Source organism: Hirsutella rhossiliensis, assembly GCF_020360975.1.
Source record: "Hirsutella rhossiliensis strain HR02 chromosome Unknown scaffold00020, whole genome shotgun sequence".
Classification (NCBI taxonomy): Eukaryota; Fungi; Ascomycota; class Sordariomycetes; order Hypocreales; family Ophiocordycipitaceae; genus Hirsutella; species Hirsutella rhossiliensis.
In genome coordinates, this window is record NW_025408686.1 from 662,786 (window position 1) to 680,942 (window position 18,157).

Below are 18,157 nucleotides of genomic sequence, written 5' to 3' on the forward strand. Positions count from 1 at the left end.
ATCCGTCTGGCTCCCTCATCTTCAGCCAAGCAGGAAACCAGACTCGACTGCTGTTATCATCTACAACTACAAAGTGTCAGCTGCGGGCAACCGGCCCGCACGCTGTGAACGGGTGGCAAGCCGATACTTGAAGACACCAAAAGAGCTTTGGAAGCTGCGTACTGGAAATTAAGGCTTTCACTTATTTCCTCGGCTCTTGCCGGAACCATCGACACTTCCTGGACCCTCAACTCTTGCATGGATTCTCTACTTTTGTCGGGTTCTCAACTGTTGCCGGAAACTCAACTCCTACCGGACCCTGACTCTCTTGCCGGACTCTCTACTTTGATCGGGTTTTCAACCCTTTTCGGACAATCAACTTTGCCCAAGACACATCCGTAGTTCAAGTCTCATCGACTGTGTTTGTGTCCCGACATGCTTTCACCTTTGAAACCTCTCTGACTCTTTATCGCCTCTCGACTACAGCCACAACTCCAGCCTACCAACATGGATCAATCAGCTATCGCTGATTTCTCCAAAGATGAGCACCAATATGCCGTGGACCACGTCTTTCTCCCCCCTAAACTCCCACAGAGCGGTGATGACATGCAGGCTGCAGCTCGCGACGCCCAGATCTTGAACGCCGTCGCCAAAGCTCTCCAGTATTTTCGCCTCAACGTCGACGCCAACTGTATAGACCTCGTCGATGCAGCAATCACTGCCATCAACCGCCATCGTCAGGTGCGACGTGTTAGCGGCGACGTGGAAGAGCACCGCCTACGGGACGCCTTCCTCGCCCTGGAAGCATGTGGTGCATCATGGCCGGCAACTGGACTTGGTGACAAGCTCATTACTAACTCGACTTTCAGGAGGAGCTATTCCGATTCACGTAGAAGCGCAGAACGCGGGCCTCATCATTACTCGCAAGAATGACTTGGTTGTGTTTGAGTCGTTTGAGCTCTCGGCCATGAACGAGAGCGTCATGGGCACGGCAGGCCGCCTCAAGCGACATTTCCCTGCCTCCTCTGTCGCCATCCAGATGAAGGACTTTTGTGACCGTGGCCTCCAATGGGCTCTGGCGGCGGCTATTGCCAAGCTGAGCAGGGAAGAGATACCCGACATGAAGTCGCACATCGTCAAGGCCGGCGAGGAACTCATCGAGGAGCGAAACACTACAGATCCCAGCATGGTTACTGACCTCCTGGCCAGTATTTTACGGGGCTTGGGAAGTATCATGGAAGGGAACCGGATTTGCAAACACACCAGAGATGAGGTCCTCTGGCTATCAGCCGCCAGGCCATGGCGAAGATCGCCTTTGTGGCTATTCATCAGGGTCACTCTCCAGCTCTGCTTCTCGCGCGACGGCCGCAGTCTGTCTCTCTACAAGGAGCTCATGATCGTATTCATGGCCGGCATCCTGCAGTCTGGCAAGCAGCACAACCCCCCTAGCGACAAGCTGTTTTGCATGATTGCCAAGATATCGCGACGCTTGCTGAAGCTGGACCCTCGTGGCCGAACCTACCAGTGGCTCTCAGACGTGCATCAAGTGCTGTCTGAGCACCGCCTCGTCATGGACCATCGTTGGAAGCGAATCATTGATCACTTCGCCATCGACTCCAACACCCAACCACTGTCCTCTGGAGAGGTGCAACAGGGCAGGCTGGCGTCGTATCTGGACCTCGACAGGATTCTAAAGGAATTCGCCTCACGTAAGGTCGACGAGCCTGGAAAAAAGTTCAAGCCCCGACAGCCCTCCTTTACGCTTGACAATGATACATTGCCGTCCTTGCCACAGTCAGCCGGCAGCTGCTCCGGAGACGAATGGCTTCACCTCTTGATCTTCGAACACTGGGTGGCAAAATGCTTGGACACATGGCTCATGCATCGCCTCACCTCGAGAGGAACCTGCGGAGTGCTCTACCTTGCCGTGATGGACTACCACAAGCTTGCATCATCGCTCTCCTCCGGCAACACAGAGGCTCGATCGATCATGTACTTGACCATTATGGAGCTTTGGGTCGCTGCGGATAAATCAGCCTGTCGGCGGATCCCCTTGATGACAGACTATGATCCCGAAGTACCGTACAGGCTCCTTCAATCTCTCATCTTGTCGTCCAAAGATGAGATGGAGAGGCTGCACCTGGTTGAGGAATACCTCGAGGGCCGTCGCGCGGGAGCAAGATTCTCCAGTCCCTCCATTTACTCCTCTTTTGGACATGAGAGATCTTTCCCAGTTCGCTTCTTTGAGTCTTCCCAGGAACACCAGAACCTCCGCCAGAAGATCGAGGCCAAGGCCCACCAGGACCGGGAAAAGAAGTTGACCGAGTTTCGCAATCTCCAGAGGCTACACCAAACCGTAACCTCTCGCATCAACAACGCAACTTGTACTTATGTCATGATTACAGATCCACGGACGGGACAGAATGGCCAGTATCACAGCAACACTTGCCAGAGATGCGCAGATTCAAAGGTCGCCAAAGCCATGAAGATTCTGCTGCACGAGTGGCCACTTCCCGCGTCCGATTCCATGGCAGCAGCCGCAGTGTTCGAGTTGGACGTGCCCCGGACATTCAGCGACTGGCGGGACATGTCCCTCTATCTTCTCATCAACGTTTTCCGATCAGACTGGCGGGATACCGGAGTACCGCCCACCAAATGGAACCTCGAAAACCATTTGCCGTCTTATTGCAATACAATCGGCCGTCGGGTCCAGCTCTGGTCCATCACCAAGCCGCACAAGGAAACCCACAGGAAGGGCATTCACGTGAGCCTGGCCGACGAGGCCAATATCATGGTGGCCAACGGAATGACCTACTGCTACCGCGACTCGGCCGCCAACTGCCTCATGTCTGAGATCATAACCACGGACGAACTCCCCGAAATGCTCACATACAAGCTTTCGGAGGCGAGTGCCAGCCTCCAAGATTTCCTGTATCGACCTTTCCATCGACCCAACGGCTTGTCGCCCAACCAGGTGATTTCTATGCAGGCACTCTGTCCGGACAGCCTTTCGCTCGAGGAATACAAGGCCACCGCCTCGATCCTTATTGGCTACCTCATTCAGTGGCCCAACATTCTCGTCAACCTCTACAATCCGGTTGTCAACTTCAACAAGCTCGACACGAACCTTATTCTCCGGCAGGCCGGTCTCCAGGCCGGCCCACCGCTGGCCGGAGCCGTCTGCCGAGCCGGCCACCAGCAACTCGAAGACGAGAGTTTTTCCAGCACGTTTCTGACAGGCCTCATGGTGGCGCTGAGCAGAATTAAAGAAAACTGGGAGTCGTGCTTCGCACTGAGCAGCTTGATCTCCTTGGGGGCGAGAATCCTGACCTTTGCGCCCTCGCCGGCCGTGGCCCGTACGTGCCTCGGCTTCCTTGCGAACTGCCGCCAGGTGGCTTTGAAGTGGCTTCGAGACCTACAAAACGAAGCCAGGCTATCTGAAGACGAGGGGCAACGACTGCGGATTCACGATAGAGTCTTCCGGGTGGCTCTTGTATGTGTCGGCACATTCGACATTGACATGAGTCGTCTTAAAAGCCTTCTGGCAGACCCAGCCGAGGCATCAGTCATGATTGAGTCCGCAATGGCAATTCAACGGACAAGCAGACCAGCTCTGGAATCTGAAGATGTTTTCAACCTCATCGCCACGGACAGATGGCAGCGCCTCATCTTCAAGAGCCACCGTCTTCTACGCAAGGCGATTGTCCGAGGCAACAGCTCGTGCCTGGACGACGCTATCCGAAGCACATGGGCCGACTACACCAGCGGCCAAGCATGGAGCACAGTATCGACGGAAGGGGACTACAAGTTCTGGCTCGTGAGTCGCGCGGCAGCGACCCAGTCGCATTCTATGGTGCTGCACTTCAATCTCCTAACCGCCGAACTCTACGTCAACGGCATGAATCTGTCTCGACTACCAGCGAAATACGAAGACCACCCGAGCTATCCAACCTTTTTCGGGAAAACAGTGGTTGAGGTGTTGCCTACCAGGATGCCCGGCATGCATTTCTCAGCAAGAAAGCCATACAACGGATACATCGTGGACTTGGGCATGAGCAAGTCGGAGCGACCTGAGCTGCAGCTCACGGCTACCAAGGGCGGCAAGACCCTCGACCTGGTGCCTTCACGGATATTTCACCGTATTCTGCCTCACGACTTTATCAACGACTGCGTGCATTGGTACGATCGGAGCACCAAGACAGTCGAGTTTCGACCTAAGAATGAGCCGTGGACTCCGTCACCGAACAACTGGAGGCTGAGAAAGGAAGGGGCCTTCTGGGTTTTGGAAAAGGGCAGCCAGACCCTCATCATTCCCTCCAGCAACCTGGGGACACGTATCGCCGCGTTGCTCGTGCCGCTCGAAGACAAGCTCATGACGCACATCATCCATCACTCCAACACGGGCCAAGTCGACATTGGGCTGCCCAAGCTTCAACTCGACTTTTTCCTGCTGCCAGACTCGACAAAGCTACATAGTCGGCAGTTCCGGGGCATGTATATCGACCCAGTCCAGAACATTGGCACCTTGATCGGGCTTCAGACCAAGCTAGTCCTCAGAGACGATCGAGGCAAGCACAAGGTCTTGGTGCCGAACGGCAAACCGCACTGGATCGGTTCAGGGAATCAGCACATCAGAGTGTCCGTCAAACATGGCACGTCCACCAAGGTCCATCCCTACGACGTGGACACCTTGCTGGGCCGACTGGTCGATAACGGGGATCTACAAAGCAAGTTGATTCTTTGTTACTATCACGGCCTCACCTCCCATTGCCTCCCGGACCCCCTCACTGGCAGCACCGGGACGGAACAGAGCCTGACAATCCTCAAATCGGCCGGGGTCCGGTCCTTCCAGTATCTTTCTCAGGAGAACATTGACATGCTTTACGCCATTGCTCAACTATCTCCCAAAAGAAGCCACTACCCCGCAAGATCACGCTTGATGGAAACGACCGTCTGGGACAAATCGCTCAGTTGTCTCTCCCAGCACGTGCTCTACTACGAGATTGCCACGAAAATCCTCGAGCAAGCCGAGCAGAGCAGACTCTTTCATCCCGATATCTACGTCGAGCCAAAGAAACTCGACTTTGTGGACAGTGAACTGCACAAAAGACATTCGATCCGAGATTCCGTCTTCCACCTGCACAGTTTTGGCGCTGAAAGCCACACCACCGCCTATGACGCTCATTACACGAGAAAAAGGGATGGTCTCGGACTATCTATTGCGTCGGAGCGCGTGTTTAAAGTGTCAAGAGCAATCTACGAAGGAACGCAGACTCTCTACGAGCCCCCAAGCCGCGACTTTGTGGACGACATGTGGCAGCTGCTTTTATGTGACCAAGTCAGGGGCGCGCAAGATCTCACTCTGCTGTCAAACGATGGAATCGCCTATGATGCAAAGTGGATGAAGGACTTTCCATCGCTCATGCGTTGGTACTGGTGTCAACTTCACCACATCTTGGGAAGTCCTGGCTCCAGGCCGAGCAAGTTCCACGTCCTGTTCTGCCTCGCCACCATGGCCTACTCGCACGATTGCGACTCGCAGGCATTGCAAGTCTTTGTCCTCTGCCTAAACTCGGCTCGTGTCGGCGGGATCATGTTACCCACACAATGGGGCTGGGATCTCCGGGAGGCATTCAGCATTGACGCCGGTTCCATTAAGAGGATTGCCCAGAAGCATGTGGTCTCCTATGCGGACTCTCCAGCGTTCGGCCTCCTTCAGCAAGCAGGAGAATCGGCGGCAGATGTGGAGGACAGGCGTTGCAGGACCTTTGACAAAAATTGTTCCTTGGCGGTGAGTCGATTGGTCGCCTTGCTCGAGGCTCAATGGCCTTGCGAAGGGCCGCAACCACCAACGGAAACGGTCATCGAAGAATACATCCGGCTGGGGAGGGTGATGGAAGAGATACGACGCCCCTGGAACGACTGGCACGCTAATCACCAATTCCGCGAGTACTTGAAACGCATCTATCTTGCTCTTACGGGGCTTCCTGTCGTCAGAATACAAGTTCCCGAGCTACAGGCCGGGGGGCGGACGCTTCCTCAAGCCTCGCGAGGACCGGCCTTTGTTACTGACACGGATATATTTCAACGTCCCGCTCCGGAGTTCATCGAGGTCCAAGACGACACTTCCAATCTCCTCTGCCCTCGCACAGACGAGAGAGCAGGCTCGGATAACGTTGACGCTCTCATCGAGCGTCTGATGGAGGTCGCCAATCAGCTGCTCGACAAAAAGTATGCCCAAGACCTCGAGGAAAGCGCCGGGGCCTTGAAGACAAGGAAGCCGCAAGACTCGATCAAGTGCCCCGAAGACGCCAGCCTTGATAAGATTCTGCATGATCACCTGGAAAAGTGTCGTTCCCAGTTGAGAATCATCTACGAGACCCTGGTCAGCGCCACCGATCCAGAAGTCCCGGTCCCCTCAACGTCGGAAGTTTCCAGTCGGCAGGTGGGAGCAAAGTCTTTGGCGCCGAGGACATCGCGCAACTTCTTTCTCCGCCAGCTCGCCGGCGATAGATGGAGGCCTCTTACAGAGCAGTGGAAGAAAGCCATTAATGCGTTTGCGAAGGCAGTGACGGCGCTGCAGCGTGCGGAGAGAATGGTTAAGCTGGTGGACAACCCGCGCGACCTCCATAAGGAGCTCCTCAACCCCGGCCACACCACCTGGAGAAGCATCGAGTACCCCGAGTCTCTGCTCCTCGAGGTCGAAAGCGGCATAATGATTCGAGCGAACCAGGAGAGCATCGCGTCGGTCATGCGAGCGCCGCCCAACAACCGCAATGCCGTCATGCAGCTCAACATGGGCGAGGGCAAATCTTCCGTCATCGTACCCATCGTCGCGGCGCGTATAGCCGACGGCCGCAGGCTTGTTCGTGTCATTGTGGCCAAGCCTCAAGCCAAAGAGCTGCACCGGATGCTGGTTGAAAAGCTGGGCGGCCTGCTCAACCATCGAATCTATCACTTGCCCTTTACCCGCTCCCTGAGGCCAACCGCTTCCGACATTCGAGCGGTCCTGGAGATGTGCCGCGAGTGCATGAGCACTGGCGGCGTGCTGCTGATGCAGCCCGAGCACATACTTTCCTTCCAACTGATGGGCATCGAGGCTCAGCTGTCTGGGAGCGCCCAGGCGCAAGACGTCGCGCAGCTTGCCTTGGAGACGCAGCATTTCTTCAACCTGCATGTGAGGGACATTGTGGACGAAAGTGACGAGAACTTTAGCGTCAAGTTTGAGCTGCTCTACACAATGGGGACCCAGAGGCCCATTGAACTCAGCCCAGAGCGCTGGACCCTAACTCAACGACTGCTCACCCTCGTTGCAAAGGTCGTGCCAAGGGTTCAGGAACAGCTGCCCGCATCGATCGAGGTGTCAGGTGTCGCTCATGGCCGCTTCCCAAGGACACGAATCTTGCGAACAGACGCTCTGAAACTCCTGCTCAGGACCCTCGTTGACGAGTTGAGCAATGTTGGGCTGCCTGGCTTTCCGATAGCACGGCTGTCGAGCGAAGTCAGGAACCACGTCGTCACGTACATTTCCCAGGTCGACCTTTCATCTGCTCAGATAGCCGCTGTTGAGGGCTCGGGTTTTTACAACGAATCCACGAAGGGCCCGCTCCTTCTGATCCGCGGACTCATCGCGGGAGGCTTGCTGGGCTACGCCCTGGGGCAGAAGCGATGGAGAGTCAACTATGGTCTTACCAAGGACCGGCGTCCGCCAACGAGGCTTGCAGTTCCGCATCGAGCAAAGGACTTCCCTACGGCACGGTCCGAGTTCAGCCATCCCGAGATTGTCATCATCCTGACGTGTCTGTGCAATTATTACGGTGGCCTTTCCGACGACGATCTCTTCCTCGCCTTTGAGCACTTGATGCAGTCGGACCAAGCCAGCGCTGAATACCACGAGTGGGTTCGAGATGCCCCCGAGCTGCCTGAGTCGTTTCGCCGGCTCGAGGGAGTCAACACCAAGGACAAGCGCCAAGCGACCGGCCTCGTTTTCCCCTGCCTCCGATACTCCAAGAGTGTCGTGGACTACTTCCTGGCGCACATCGTCTTCTCCAAAGAGCTGAGAGAGTTTCCCCAGAAGCTATCCGCCTCCGGCTGGGACATAGCGCGGCAGAAGATCCATCCCACAACCGGCTTCAGCGGTACAAATGACTCCCGACACACGCTTCCCCTTGACGTGCAGCAGCTGGACCTCGGCGACCAAAAGCATACCAACGCCCTCGTGCTTGAGCAGCTCCTGCGGCCCGAGAATACGATTGCGTACATGCTGCGCCGGACTAGGATTGTCAGCTCCGATGCAGAGGCCTTACTAGAGCTTGTCCAGTGCCAGGCGCCCTCGGTTCAGGTCATCCTTGATGTTGGGGCGCAGATTATTGAGCTCACCAACATTCAAGTGGCGCAGACTTGGCTCGAGATGACTCCCGTGGAGCTGAACAAGGAAGCGGTCGTCTTCTTCAACGACTTTGACGACTTGTGCGTCATCGACCGCCAGGGTCAGGTTGAGCAGCTGCAAACCTCCCCCTACGCTCAGCAGCTCGATGTTTGCCTGGTCTTTCTCGACGAAGCTCACACCAGAGGAACCGACTTGAAGCTCCCCTCGCACTTCAGAGCGGCCGTGACGCTGGGGGCTAATGTGACGAAAGACAAGCTTGTTCAAGGTAAATAGTTCCATCCAGGCTCAGTCGCTTGGCGGCTTGGCGCAGCAGTGGTTGACATACATTTGCAGCGTGCATGAGGATGAGGAGACTCGGACAGGGACAGTCGGTTGTGTTTTGTGTTTCCGAGGAGATCCGGAGCAAAGTTTGTTCAAAGGCGAGCAAGCCAGCCGGCAGCGACGTCGATGTGTCGGATGTCTTGATGTGGTCCATCTCGGAGACGCATGCCGACATTCGTCGAGGCTTGCCCTTGTGGGCCTTGCAGGGAGAGAGATTCGAGCGCCAACGCGCTATTTGGGATCTCTGCACCGGGCCCACGGGGATCCGGATGCCTCTGGCGCAAGCTGAGCGGTTCCTCGAGGACGAGGCACAAACTCTCGAAGAGAGATACAAGCCTCGCCAGGTCACGTACACCATGGGCAATCACCCGGGTCTGCCGTTGAATCCATCAATGCCTCCCCGGCTGTTGGAGATTCGAGGACGATGCCGCGAGTTCAACTGCCTCGACTACCGGGGCTCGACGCTCGACGAGGAGCAGGAGCGCGAGTTGGCGCCGGAAATGGAGGAAGAGCGTCAGTTGGAGAGGCCAGCCGAGGCCGAGGCCGAAGGGCATTGGTTGCACCCTCATGTGCGCCACTTTGCCGTCAACGGCAATATAACTCTGCTGCATAAAGTGATTACGCCAGTTTTCCAAGCTCTCGAGGGTACCAGCGCGGCCGAGCACATCAATCTCGAAGAGTTCCTCCCGACCAATCTCCCGACCACCAAGGACTTCAGGCGGACTGTCCGCCTGAAGGGGAACAAGCTCTGTGCCGACTCGTACCAGCGGCCGGTTCAGTGGATCTTGAGCAGCAACCTGGGAGATGTCCAGGACCGGAAATTCCTCATCATCAGCCCGTTTGAGGCCCAGCGGCTGCTTCCACTCATTGAGAAGTCGGGCAAAGTGACGCTACACCTCTACTCGCCGCGGACCAACATGGCTTTTCCCACACTCGACACGCTGGACTTGTACGCGGTTCCGGCACTGAGAGACGACTTCGAGCTGCCCTTTGGCCTGAAGCAGATGCTGAACCTCTTTGCCGGCCAGCTCTACTTTTCAACCTTTGCCGATTACAGGGCGACGTGCGAGATGCTCGACTTGGCGTGGTGTCCGGCAAGGGAGGGCGAGGTTGTGCAGGCGGACGGGTTCATTTCCCGCAAAGCGGACGGTTCTCAGAGCAAGTTTTCACGGAGCCCGGTACAGTTCCTGCGCGTGTTTCTGGGAAGCATCCGTCGCGATCGCAGGGGATTTGACAAGACTCACTGGGGGCGAATGTTGGCAGGAGAGATTTTGACTGAGGCGGATTTTGCGTAGGAGTGGCATGAGACGTTTTTGACGCCAATGGCCATGAAATTGGGACTCTGTCGTGGAATCAGTCCAGGGATGGATAAAATTCAGATAGTTGGCGAGGGGAAACATCCGTGAGCGCCCGATAGGAACGAATGCGGTCTGATGAAATGCTGCCTAGACGCTGTGATTGCAGTAATGTGAGGATGGACATGGGGGTTCGATCTGACGGCGACGTTCTTGTTGAAAAGGTCGGACAGATGCGACTCGTCAGTGTCGTGCTTGGATCACGGAGCCCGTATGATGTCTCCACCTGCAAGGGACTTGGAAGTTGAAGTCATCGTTTGATCGATTCCTTTTCCTCTCTTCATCCCTGGTGTATGCCTCAACTAGGCTGGCTTGAATGCTTACATTGCACAACATGGCTCGCGAGCTTTGATTCTCCAGACAGTCTGAAAGATAAACTGGTAACAGAGGCAAGGATCGAAAGGCACATAAAGCTGAAGACATCATAAGCTCACTCTGCCTCGTCTCTTTTCCTGCGCCAGTCTCGGGATGCCATGGCCCTGCTGCCCGCCTGCGCGGCGCCCTCACCCTGACGCCCGGAGTCCTCCTCCGGGCTCGTGTTGTACGCACGACGGCCGTAGCGCGCGTCCGTGTGGCGCTCCATGAGCTTCTGGGGGATCTTGCCGGCCAGCGCGACCTTGAGCCGCCCTCCCGGGATGGGTTTGCCGTTGAGGGCCTGGATGGCTGCCCGCGTCTCTGCTTTGGTCTCAAAGTCGACGAAGCAGTAGTGGTGGTTGCCGGGCTTGGATCTCGTAGCCTCGTGCGGCGTTATTCGCTTACCGATGGCGATTCTGATCATCAAGGCAGGTCCAGTCAGCCAACAGGTCGGACGCATGTGCGTCTTGGGTTCACGCACGGGTTGAAGTGGGCAAAGAGCTCGCTTATCTCGCGGTTGTTCTGGGCCTGATCAATCATCTTGCCCAGCCCTCCGACGTATAGCCTCCGCCCCTCGTGGCCGTCCTCGACCATGTCGTCAAAGTGGTTCAGGGCCCCGCGAGGCCCCTGTTCGACACCCTTGCTGTTGGCTTGGACCGGGGCAGCCCTCCCGTCGCCGCCGCCGCCAGCCGACCTTGCGCCCCAGTCGCCCCAGCGCTCAAAGGCGAAGCGGTCGCCGCGGTCCGAGGGACGGTTTCGCTGCTTCTTGGGCTCGCAGGGGCCGACCTTGACGGGGCGTCCGCTGATGGCGACGTTTAGCGAGGACAGGGCGCGCTGGGCGGCATCGCTGTCGGGGAAGTCGACGAAGCAGTAGCCCGGGTTTCGTGCGCTGACGGGATCGACCGAGATGTGGATCTTTTCGAAGTCGCCGAAGCCGTTGGCGGCGAGCGCTTCCTCGATATTGTACGGCTTGACCGAGTAGAGGAGGTTGCCTGTTGTCCAAGCCGTACTCGAGTGTCAGCTTGGTCGGAGAGTGACAGAGCCATCGGGAGCTTCCATTGAGAGAATCGTACCCAGATAGATGCGTCGGCCTGCGGACAGGGCGTCGGGCTGGCTCTGCGGAGCGGACTCCATGACCATCGATGGACGCTGAGCTACCCCCTAGTAGACGGAAACACGCCCTCGCCCAATCCCTGGAGATGGCGTCGACGAAGCTGGGGTGGTCAAGTCCGAAACCCCAAAGGGCCCACGGCGGAGGCTGCGAGAGTTGATGATGCCGAGGTGACTACATGTAGGTGAGGCTGGGGATTGGGCTGCTGCGCGGTTTCCATGCGCAGAATGTGGGCAGCGCCAAGGAACTCTACGGATGCGCCTAGAACGTCGTGTCTCACCAACGAATGAACGTAATACGACTACAAGTGAGCATTTCTGGCTCACTCCGGGTTCCATAGTCTCGCCACCCAAAGTCAAAAGGGGCCTTCGATAATCAAGGATGGAATGGCAACATGAAGCCTTTTGGCAAAGGGCATCACATGAAGTTCTGGCGGCGGGTCAGACTTTGTTCGCGTTTACCGCTCGCGAAATAATGCCGCATCGCCAGATTGAGGCCCTGTAATGATGAGATGGCTTCAAGTTCACCGACTCTTTCCCGCATGACAGTATTGACGTATAGCCTCAGCTCTCAATGACTGATTTCAGAAAAAGAACAAGCTGTTGCTTGAAACTTCGCCTTCTCTTACGCTTCAAATGGGGCCATGTCTTGTTTCAGACGCTACCAGGGGGATCCCCAGCTCATGTATGTCCCGGGAGCGCAAAACTGACTTGGGGGACTGGAAGCGCAATCGGAACCCTTTCCGAGGCATGAGAAAACTCGGTCGGAAAAGCCGAGCGCTAGCTACAAGTTATAGAACGTGAGTTGAGAGCTCATCTATAAACTCCCATCGCCACGCAGCATAAACGTTTAACGGTTCAATGGGTGAGGCCGTGTCGGCCGTTTGCAAGCGTAGAGGATCGAGTTGCAGTCTCCACGAAAGGTGCCATGCGCGGCCACGACTGGAGCATCTGATCTTCGAAGGTTGGGCAATCCAGCTTGAAACCAGTGGTTCAGGAAACGTCGCAAGTTCATCCTTGAATTCTCGAAAGAACCGCGGAACACGACTTGCAGCTTACAAATGCAGGTCGCTCAATGCTGCGGCCTCGTTTGAAGTCGGCCACCACGTCTCTGACTGGAGTCTCTTCGTCCAGGGCATCCGATATCCTCGTCAGGAATGATCAGTTCGGGTCCCAACTTCCCACGGCCTTGAGGAAGTCCTGACAGATCCTCTTGTCAGCAAAGGCCATTTCTTCCATGTCGTCTACAGATAATATGGCCTTCTGCTTAAGTTCCTTGACCAGGATGGTGCAAATCTCCGCCTTTTCTCCTTGACGCCATGTTTTTATGTCCATGGGCCTCTGTCTTGCCCAATGGGACCATGTACCGCCCTACAAGTCGTGCCAAGTGGTTTTGTAATGGGTTAAGCCTCCCTTGGAATAGAAGCGCATGGTGACCGAGAGTCGGTGCAAACACAACGATTGCGCTGTATAGCGATTGCTAATGAGGATAGCATCTTGACTTTGAAGCACCCCTTTTCACGCCCTCTCGTCTCGTTCTTGACAGCCACGCGTCGTGCTTCAGGTGACGTTTCATGAGATGCACTCTCATGGCCGCTGCGCACTACCATGATGCGGCTGAGAAGCTGTCGACGCTGCACCACACGCCATGAGCTTCCCATGAGGCTGATCCGCTATCTGCTGGCATCTTGAGGCTCGCTCGGTTTGATCTGCAACGCTCAGCGCCCGCGGTGCAATCTATGGAGTAATACCATAGAGATGAGTCGTGCTCTGTCGCACCTCGGACGAGCCCACGCAGGAGGACCTCGACCGACTCTCGGAAAGGACCTGAGGATATTACCTTGCAGCGATCCTCACATATCCTCAGATCATTCGTCGCCGACTGCGGCGCGGCTGCAGACTCCCAGTAGGCTCAGTGTCCCTCCTCTGACAAGTCTCAAGTCAAGATCTGTATTATGAATCCTTCAACTACAGCCATGATCGTCAGCATTACTTGAATCCTCGATGCGGACGGACCAAGTGTTGACTCATCACTGAAGCTCGATCAAGGGTAAATCCCCGTCGCGTCCGCACCTGAGTATGACCAACCACATTCTTCCCGGGTTTCAAGTTCATTCCCATTTTCTGCCGTCGGCAACAATGTCTGTATCGATCGACTCACCGTCACGCCCCCCTGGCGAAACAAAAAGACCCAACAGAGCCTGCCTCTCGAGCCGTCGCCGGCGGCCCCCAATCCAACCCGGTCTGCATCCGACAAGCCGTTGGGCCCGCCGACATCGCAGCCGTGAGAGAGTGCTTCCAAGCTTACACGGAATGGCTCAACGAGGACATTTCCTTTCAAAACTACGCCGCTGAGCTCGACGGACTGCCGGGAAAGTATGCACCCCCATCCGGCGCCTTGCTGCTCGCCGTTAATCCCTCCGACGACCGGGCCTTGGGCTGCATCGCCATGCGGCCGATACAGCTCAAGCCCGAGTATCTTTGCAATCGCAAAGCCAATGTCAAAGTGTGCGAGATGAAGCGACTGTTTGTCTACCCCGAAGCCAGGGGGCGGCAGGTTGCGAGCGCATTGGTTCAACAAGCCATGGCATTGGCGCGTCGGGCAGGTCATGACGAGATGGTGCTCGACACCATGATCAGAATGCAGCCCGCCATCAAGCTGTACGAGTCGCAATGGTTTGCAGTATCCGAGCCCTACTACTTCAATCCTTTACCGGGAGTGGTTTATTTCACGAGGAATCTACGCCACGAATCTCCAACGGGGACGTGACGTGAAAGCGCTCCTCTCTTGGACGGTTCCATTGATCTGTTCTAGAACCAAGCACAGTTCCAACTTACGACGTCGTCTTCCCGGATGTGCTTCTCTTAAGGAAGAGGGCAAGAACGGCGGGGAAAGAATAGATGGTAATATTCCAGAAAAGGATCTCTCAGGCAGCTCAAGACGAGCCATGTGGTGTTGTTTGTGATCGTCTCAGGTGAATGAATCCATGAATGAATCTCAATGGTAACGGGGCCCGCGGGTCTGCGGGCCTTGACGCGGAGCCATCAAACGCTCCCCCAGCTACCCCGAGACCAGCACAAACAGGCCATGTGGGCCCCAACCGGAATGTTTCCATGCTTCTAGCTCGTTTCCGCAATGGTGCTCTGATCGTGGCACATCCCACCAGGACTCCAGGAGTATCAGACGGACAGTACTGTACCATATGCAGGGACATGAACGCCCCCTTCTCTCGCGAATCGTATTATGTGCGTATGTACAGTGGCGATCAAACATGGGACGTGGACTCGACCGCCATGACCAAGTATCATCACTCTCGCACTTCCTGGCGGGCTTCTTGTGAGTCTGTGACAAACCAGTCACACTAGACAATGCCCCATTGGATGGCCGGCACAGTAGCGACCGGACCCTTCAATGCTAGCATGACCGTCCTCGATCCTCTTGAGGCATGCTGGCGACCGGATCGAGGGGATCCGAGCCGGCTTATTCTGGAAACTGCCATCTGGAGATCCCTCACTATAAGCTGGGTGTGGCAGAGAGCGGACGCGAAACAGGTTTGATACATGCATCCAGTCTCTCAGCCTGGCTTGCCTAGGTATATAATTGTGGTTGTATGAGAGTGTCGGACGTTTGGGGGCAGTGTATATAGGCCATTCGTCCGAAGGACACATCCCCGAAGGTCCAGCCTTAATTCTCGTCCACTGTTCTTTCGACCTTGTCCTCTTTCATCTTCGCCTTCCACCACGCGTGCAAGAGAGCTGGCTCTGAAGCATCCCTTTCCTTCAATCCTTCGAATCTTATTTCTTTTAGTTTGGATAAGGCAGGCATAGACATGAGAAATCGGGCCTAGACTTCACTTCGATATCAACACTGTCCGGCTCGAGGCCGAGTTCGCGCCGATCTTTTCAAGACCTATACATACAATATATAATAATGCGAGCTTGCCTGGGCGTAGCGCTCCTGGCGAGCGCTGCGAGCGCCCGGCCCTCGCTATGGGCGGCAAGTTTTGGAGGCGTGGCGAAGACTATCAAAGGCGCGTTGACCAACCGACTGGCGCACACGGGAACGTGAACGTGACTTATTAACAACGAAAACAGCCAGAGAAGAGGCCAAGGCCGGTGAAAACTCTACCGCCACTGCGGTTAACAAGCTGCACACCGTCGTCGTTGGCGGTCCGCAAGATCTCTTCATGCCCAACATGATCCTTGCAGCGGTGGGCGATATCGTACAGTTTCAGTTCAGCAGCGGCAACCACACCGTGACCGAAAGCGCCGAGAACGAGGGATGCACGCCGCTTCAGAAAAAAGACCCCAAGGCCATCCACAGCGGACACATTCCCTTCGAAGCGGGCCAGACCACGGTTGGTACATTCAACATGCCGGTGACGAGAAAGGGGCCCATGTTTCTTTACTGCGCGACCGGGCCCCACTGCCAGACCGGACAAGTCATGATGATCAACCCGTAAGAGAACCCCCTTTTGTTCCGTGGCTGAATATGCCTGCCACGACAGGAAAGCTGACGGGATTTGACATCAGTTCAACCCCGCAACAGCTGGCCCAGTACGCCATGGTGTCGGGGCAAGCCAAGGAGAACATTGACGGAATTCAATTATCCGGTGGCACCGTCAACCAGATCGAAAAGGCAGCCTCGTTGATCGTCGAGAAACCTCCGGAAGAGGATGAGAAGGGCCCCGAGAAGAGCCCCAAGAAGGGTGCCGAGATGAGCCCCGAAGACACAACCAACGCCGGGAAGGACACCCGGATGGTCGAGGGGGGTTAAGAGGCTTCGGGCACCGCTGGAGAGGAGACCGCGGCCGCAGGGACACCCGCCATTTGACGACCGAAAGATACAACAGAGTGGTCAAAGCTGTAATGACGGCTATACGAGCACAGTATACAGGGTATATATCTTTTCGGCGCCTAAACTTCATTCACCTGTTTATATGTCATCCGAGGATTGGAAGGCGCATTGGCTCCTTACTTGCTTCATCATGATGAACGGATGACTTGGCGCAGATATCTGCGTCAGAAGCGACGAGGCCTTCCCTCTCGGAGGATATGCCGGACAGCGGGACTCGTCAGACGAGCTATGCTGATACGGCGTTTCCACAAACACTTGACAGCTGGACAACTTTGCTCACCTATACTCGGTCGAATCGCTTTTCCTTTCTCTTCTTGCGAATATTACATGCAACCTGTGATTCGATGCTGGGGAGGTCGCTGAAATATCCACCCTAAACGCAGAGAGGGATGGTAGTGAGAGAGAGTGTTGAATAAGGCCATTGCGGATTTGTTCTTACCAGAGAGAGGCCCCGTGCCGCTGTTAGCCTTGAAAGCCCATTGCGTATAAAGGTCTTGTTTGATCTAGCGAGTGCGTCTCGGCACTGAGGCGAGGGTTGTCGTTTCTCGAAGGATGGCTGTGAATGACGTTTAGGAGAGCACGACTTTTTCGGCGTTGGTCTTAATAGCTGCTACGTCACTCAAATCACACAATACTTCCCTAAGGGAAGCACGATTTGAACACGTTTCTATACGTGCTTACAGTATATGTCGGCTGCGTAGAAGCGCCCATCCAAGGTGGGACATTTTTATTGTGATGATGCAGCGAAATGAAACTCGTTGAATGGTCGAGCCTACGGCGGAGTACATTCACTGGCTTCGCATTCACAAATCAGAACATGCAGGCCAGTAAGACTTCAGTTGCGGGAGTTGAGCTGGGCTGCGATACACGTGTATACAATAACGATGGAGCAAGATACAGGGCGATAAGACAGCCTCTCCTCAACTGTGTTGTGCTGAGGAATGCTAGGTGTCCTCGACATCAAATCTGTTTTAATCCAATATTACATGGGGCGCGTTGCGGTGTCGGCGATCCATGACATGGGGCAGCCTGGAACGGACTTTTGGCGGCGGACTTTTACGAGGCGGACTTTCCGAGTCTGTGTACGGAGCAATCGTGCTGGGCAATGGTACCTCATACAGTACGAGTTTTCCTACACAGCCTTTGTAACTATTGTGTATGGAGTGGAGGAGCTCGGTGTCGGAGTGCCCGAGGGACGTCAGCTTGGGTCTCAAGGATAACAGCCCTTGGCAGCTTTATGTAACTTGTGACTAGGAGAGATGAAACAGGGTCCACGGAGCAATAACCCGAGGATGGCGGTGCTCTGGCCGCCGGTCGGGGCCACGGAGAGCTCTACCAGCCCGCTGCACGGCACGGTCCGAACCCCCGGGGGTTCGGATCTGTGCCATCCTCGTTGAACCTGTCTCACTTTTACACGCGACGTGACAAATAAACACAAAACAAAGACAGAGTCTGCTGCGAACAACTTGACCGAGCCCCCCGACCGCCGGCCGGGCGAGCGGCGCCCTACCGATGAGTCGACGAGCTCGTGATCCGTAACGGGTCCAATTGCCACCTTGGACTTGGCCCCGCGGCCCCTCATATTATTGTTCTGATTCCACAAGACACATGCCAAATCGAGAGTGTTTTCCCGGGTCCTTGTCCTTCTGTCGTCCTCGTTATGCTTTTGCAAGCCATGGATTGTCTCTCGTGAGATACCCTGACGCTGTCACAAACTCTGTGGCCGTTTTCTGGTAGCCGCGGCTCCCCGGCGCACCGAGACCCCGAGCTGGCTGCTTGTATCCGTCCACG

General features: G+C 55.8%; 4 protein-coding genes across 4 annotated transcripts; 3 read left to right on the top strand and 1 right to left on the bottom strand.

Annotated features, from left to right (window-relative positions):
* Positions 1–486: 486 nt before the first annotated feature.
* On the top strand, positions 487–9,984 carry HRG_11384 (putative very large low complexity protein; the record flags this gene model as incomplete). Its single annotated transcript, XM_044869854.1, has 5 exons — positions 487–790; positions 849–5,928; positions 5,977–8,515; positions 8,567–8,633; positions 8,702–9,984. The coding sequence occupies 5 exons, from the start codon at positions 487–489 to the stop codon at positions 9,982–9,984; spliced, it is 9,273 nt and encodes a 3,090-aa protein (XP_044715116.1).
* A 490-nt stretch (positions 9,985–10,474) lies between these two features.
* HRG_11385 (RNA recognition motif domain-containing protein) lies at positions 10,475–11,532 on the bottom strand (the record flags this gene model as incomplete). Its single annotated transcript, XM_044869855.1, has 4 exons — positions 10,475–10,814; positions 10,880–11,041; positions 11,093–11,390; positions 11,472–11,532. The coding sequence occupies 4 exons, from the start codon at positions 11,530–11,532 to the stop codon at positions 10,475–10,477; spliced, it is 861 nt and encodes a 286-aa protein (XP_044715117.1).
* A 2,115-nt stretch (positions 11,533–13,647) lies between these two features.
* HRG_11386 (acetyltransferase (GNAT) family domain-containing protein) lies at positions 13,648–14,278 on the top strand (the record flags this gene model as incomplete). Its single annotated transcript, XM_044869856.1, has 2 exons — positions 13,648–13,653; positions 13,709–14,278. 2 exons carry the CDS (start codon positions 13,648–13,650, stop codon positions 14,276–14,278), a joined length of 576 nt encoding a protein of 191 aa, XP_044715118.1.
* Positions 14,279–15,704: 1,426 nt separating this feature from the next.
* Positions 15,705–16,285, top strand: HRG_11387 (extracellular serine-rich protein; the record flags this gene model as incomplete). The annotated part of the gene is made up of 2 exons (XM_044869857.1): positions 15,705–15,967; positions 16,042–16,285. The coding sequence occupies 2 exons, from the start codon at positions 15,705–15,707 to the stop codon at positions 16,283–16,285; spliced, it is 507 nt and encodes a 168-aa protein (XP_044715119.1).
* Positions 16,286–18,157: the final 1,872 nt, after the last annotated feature.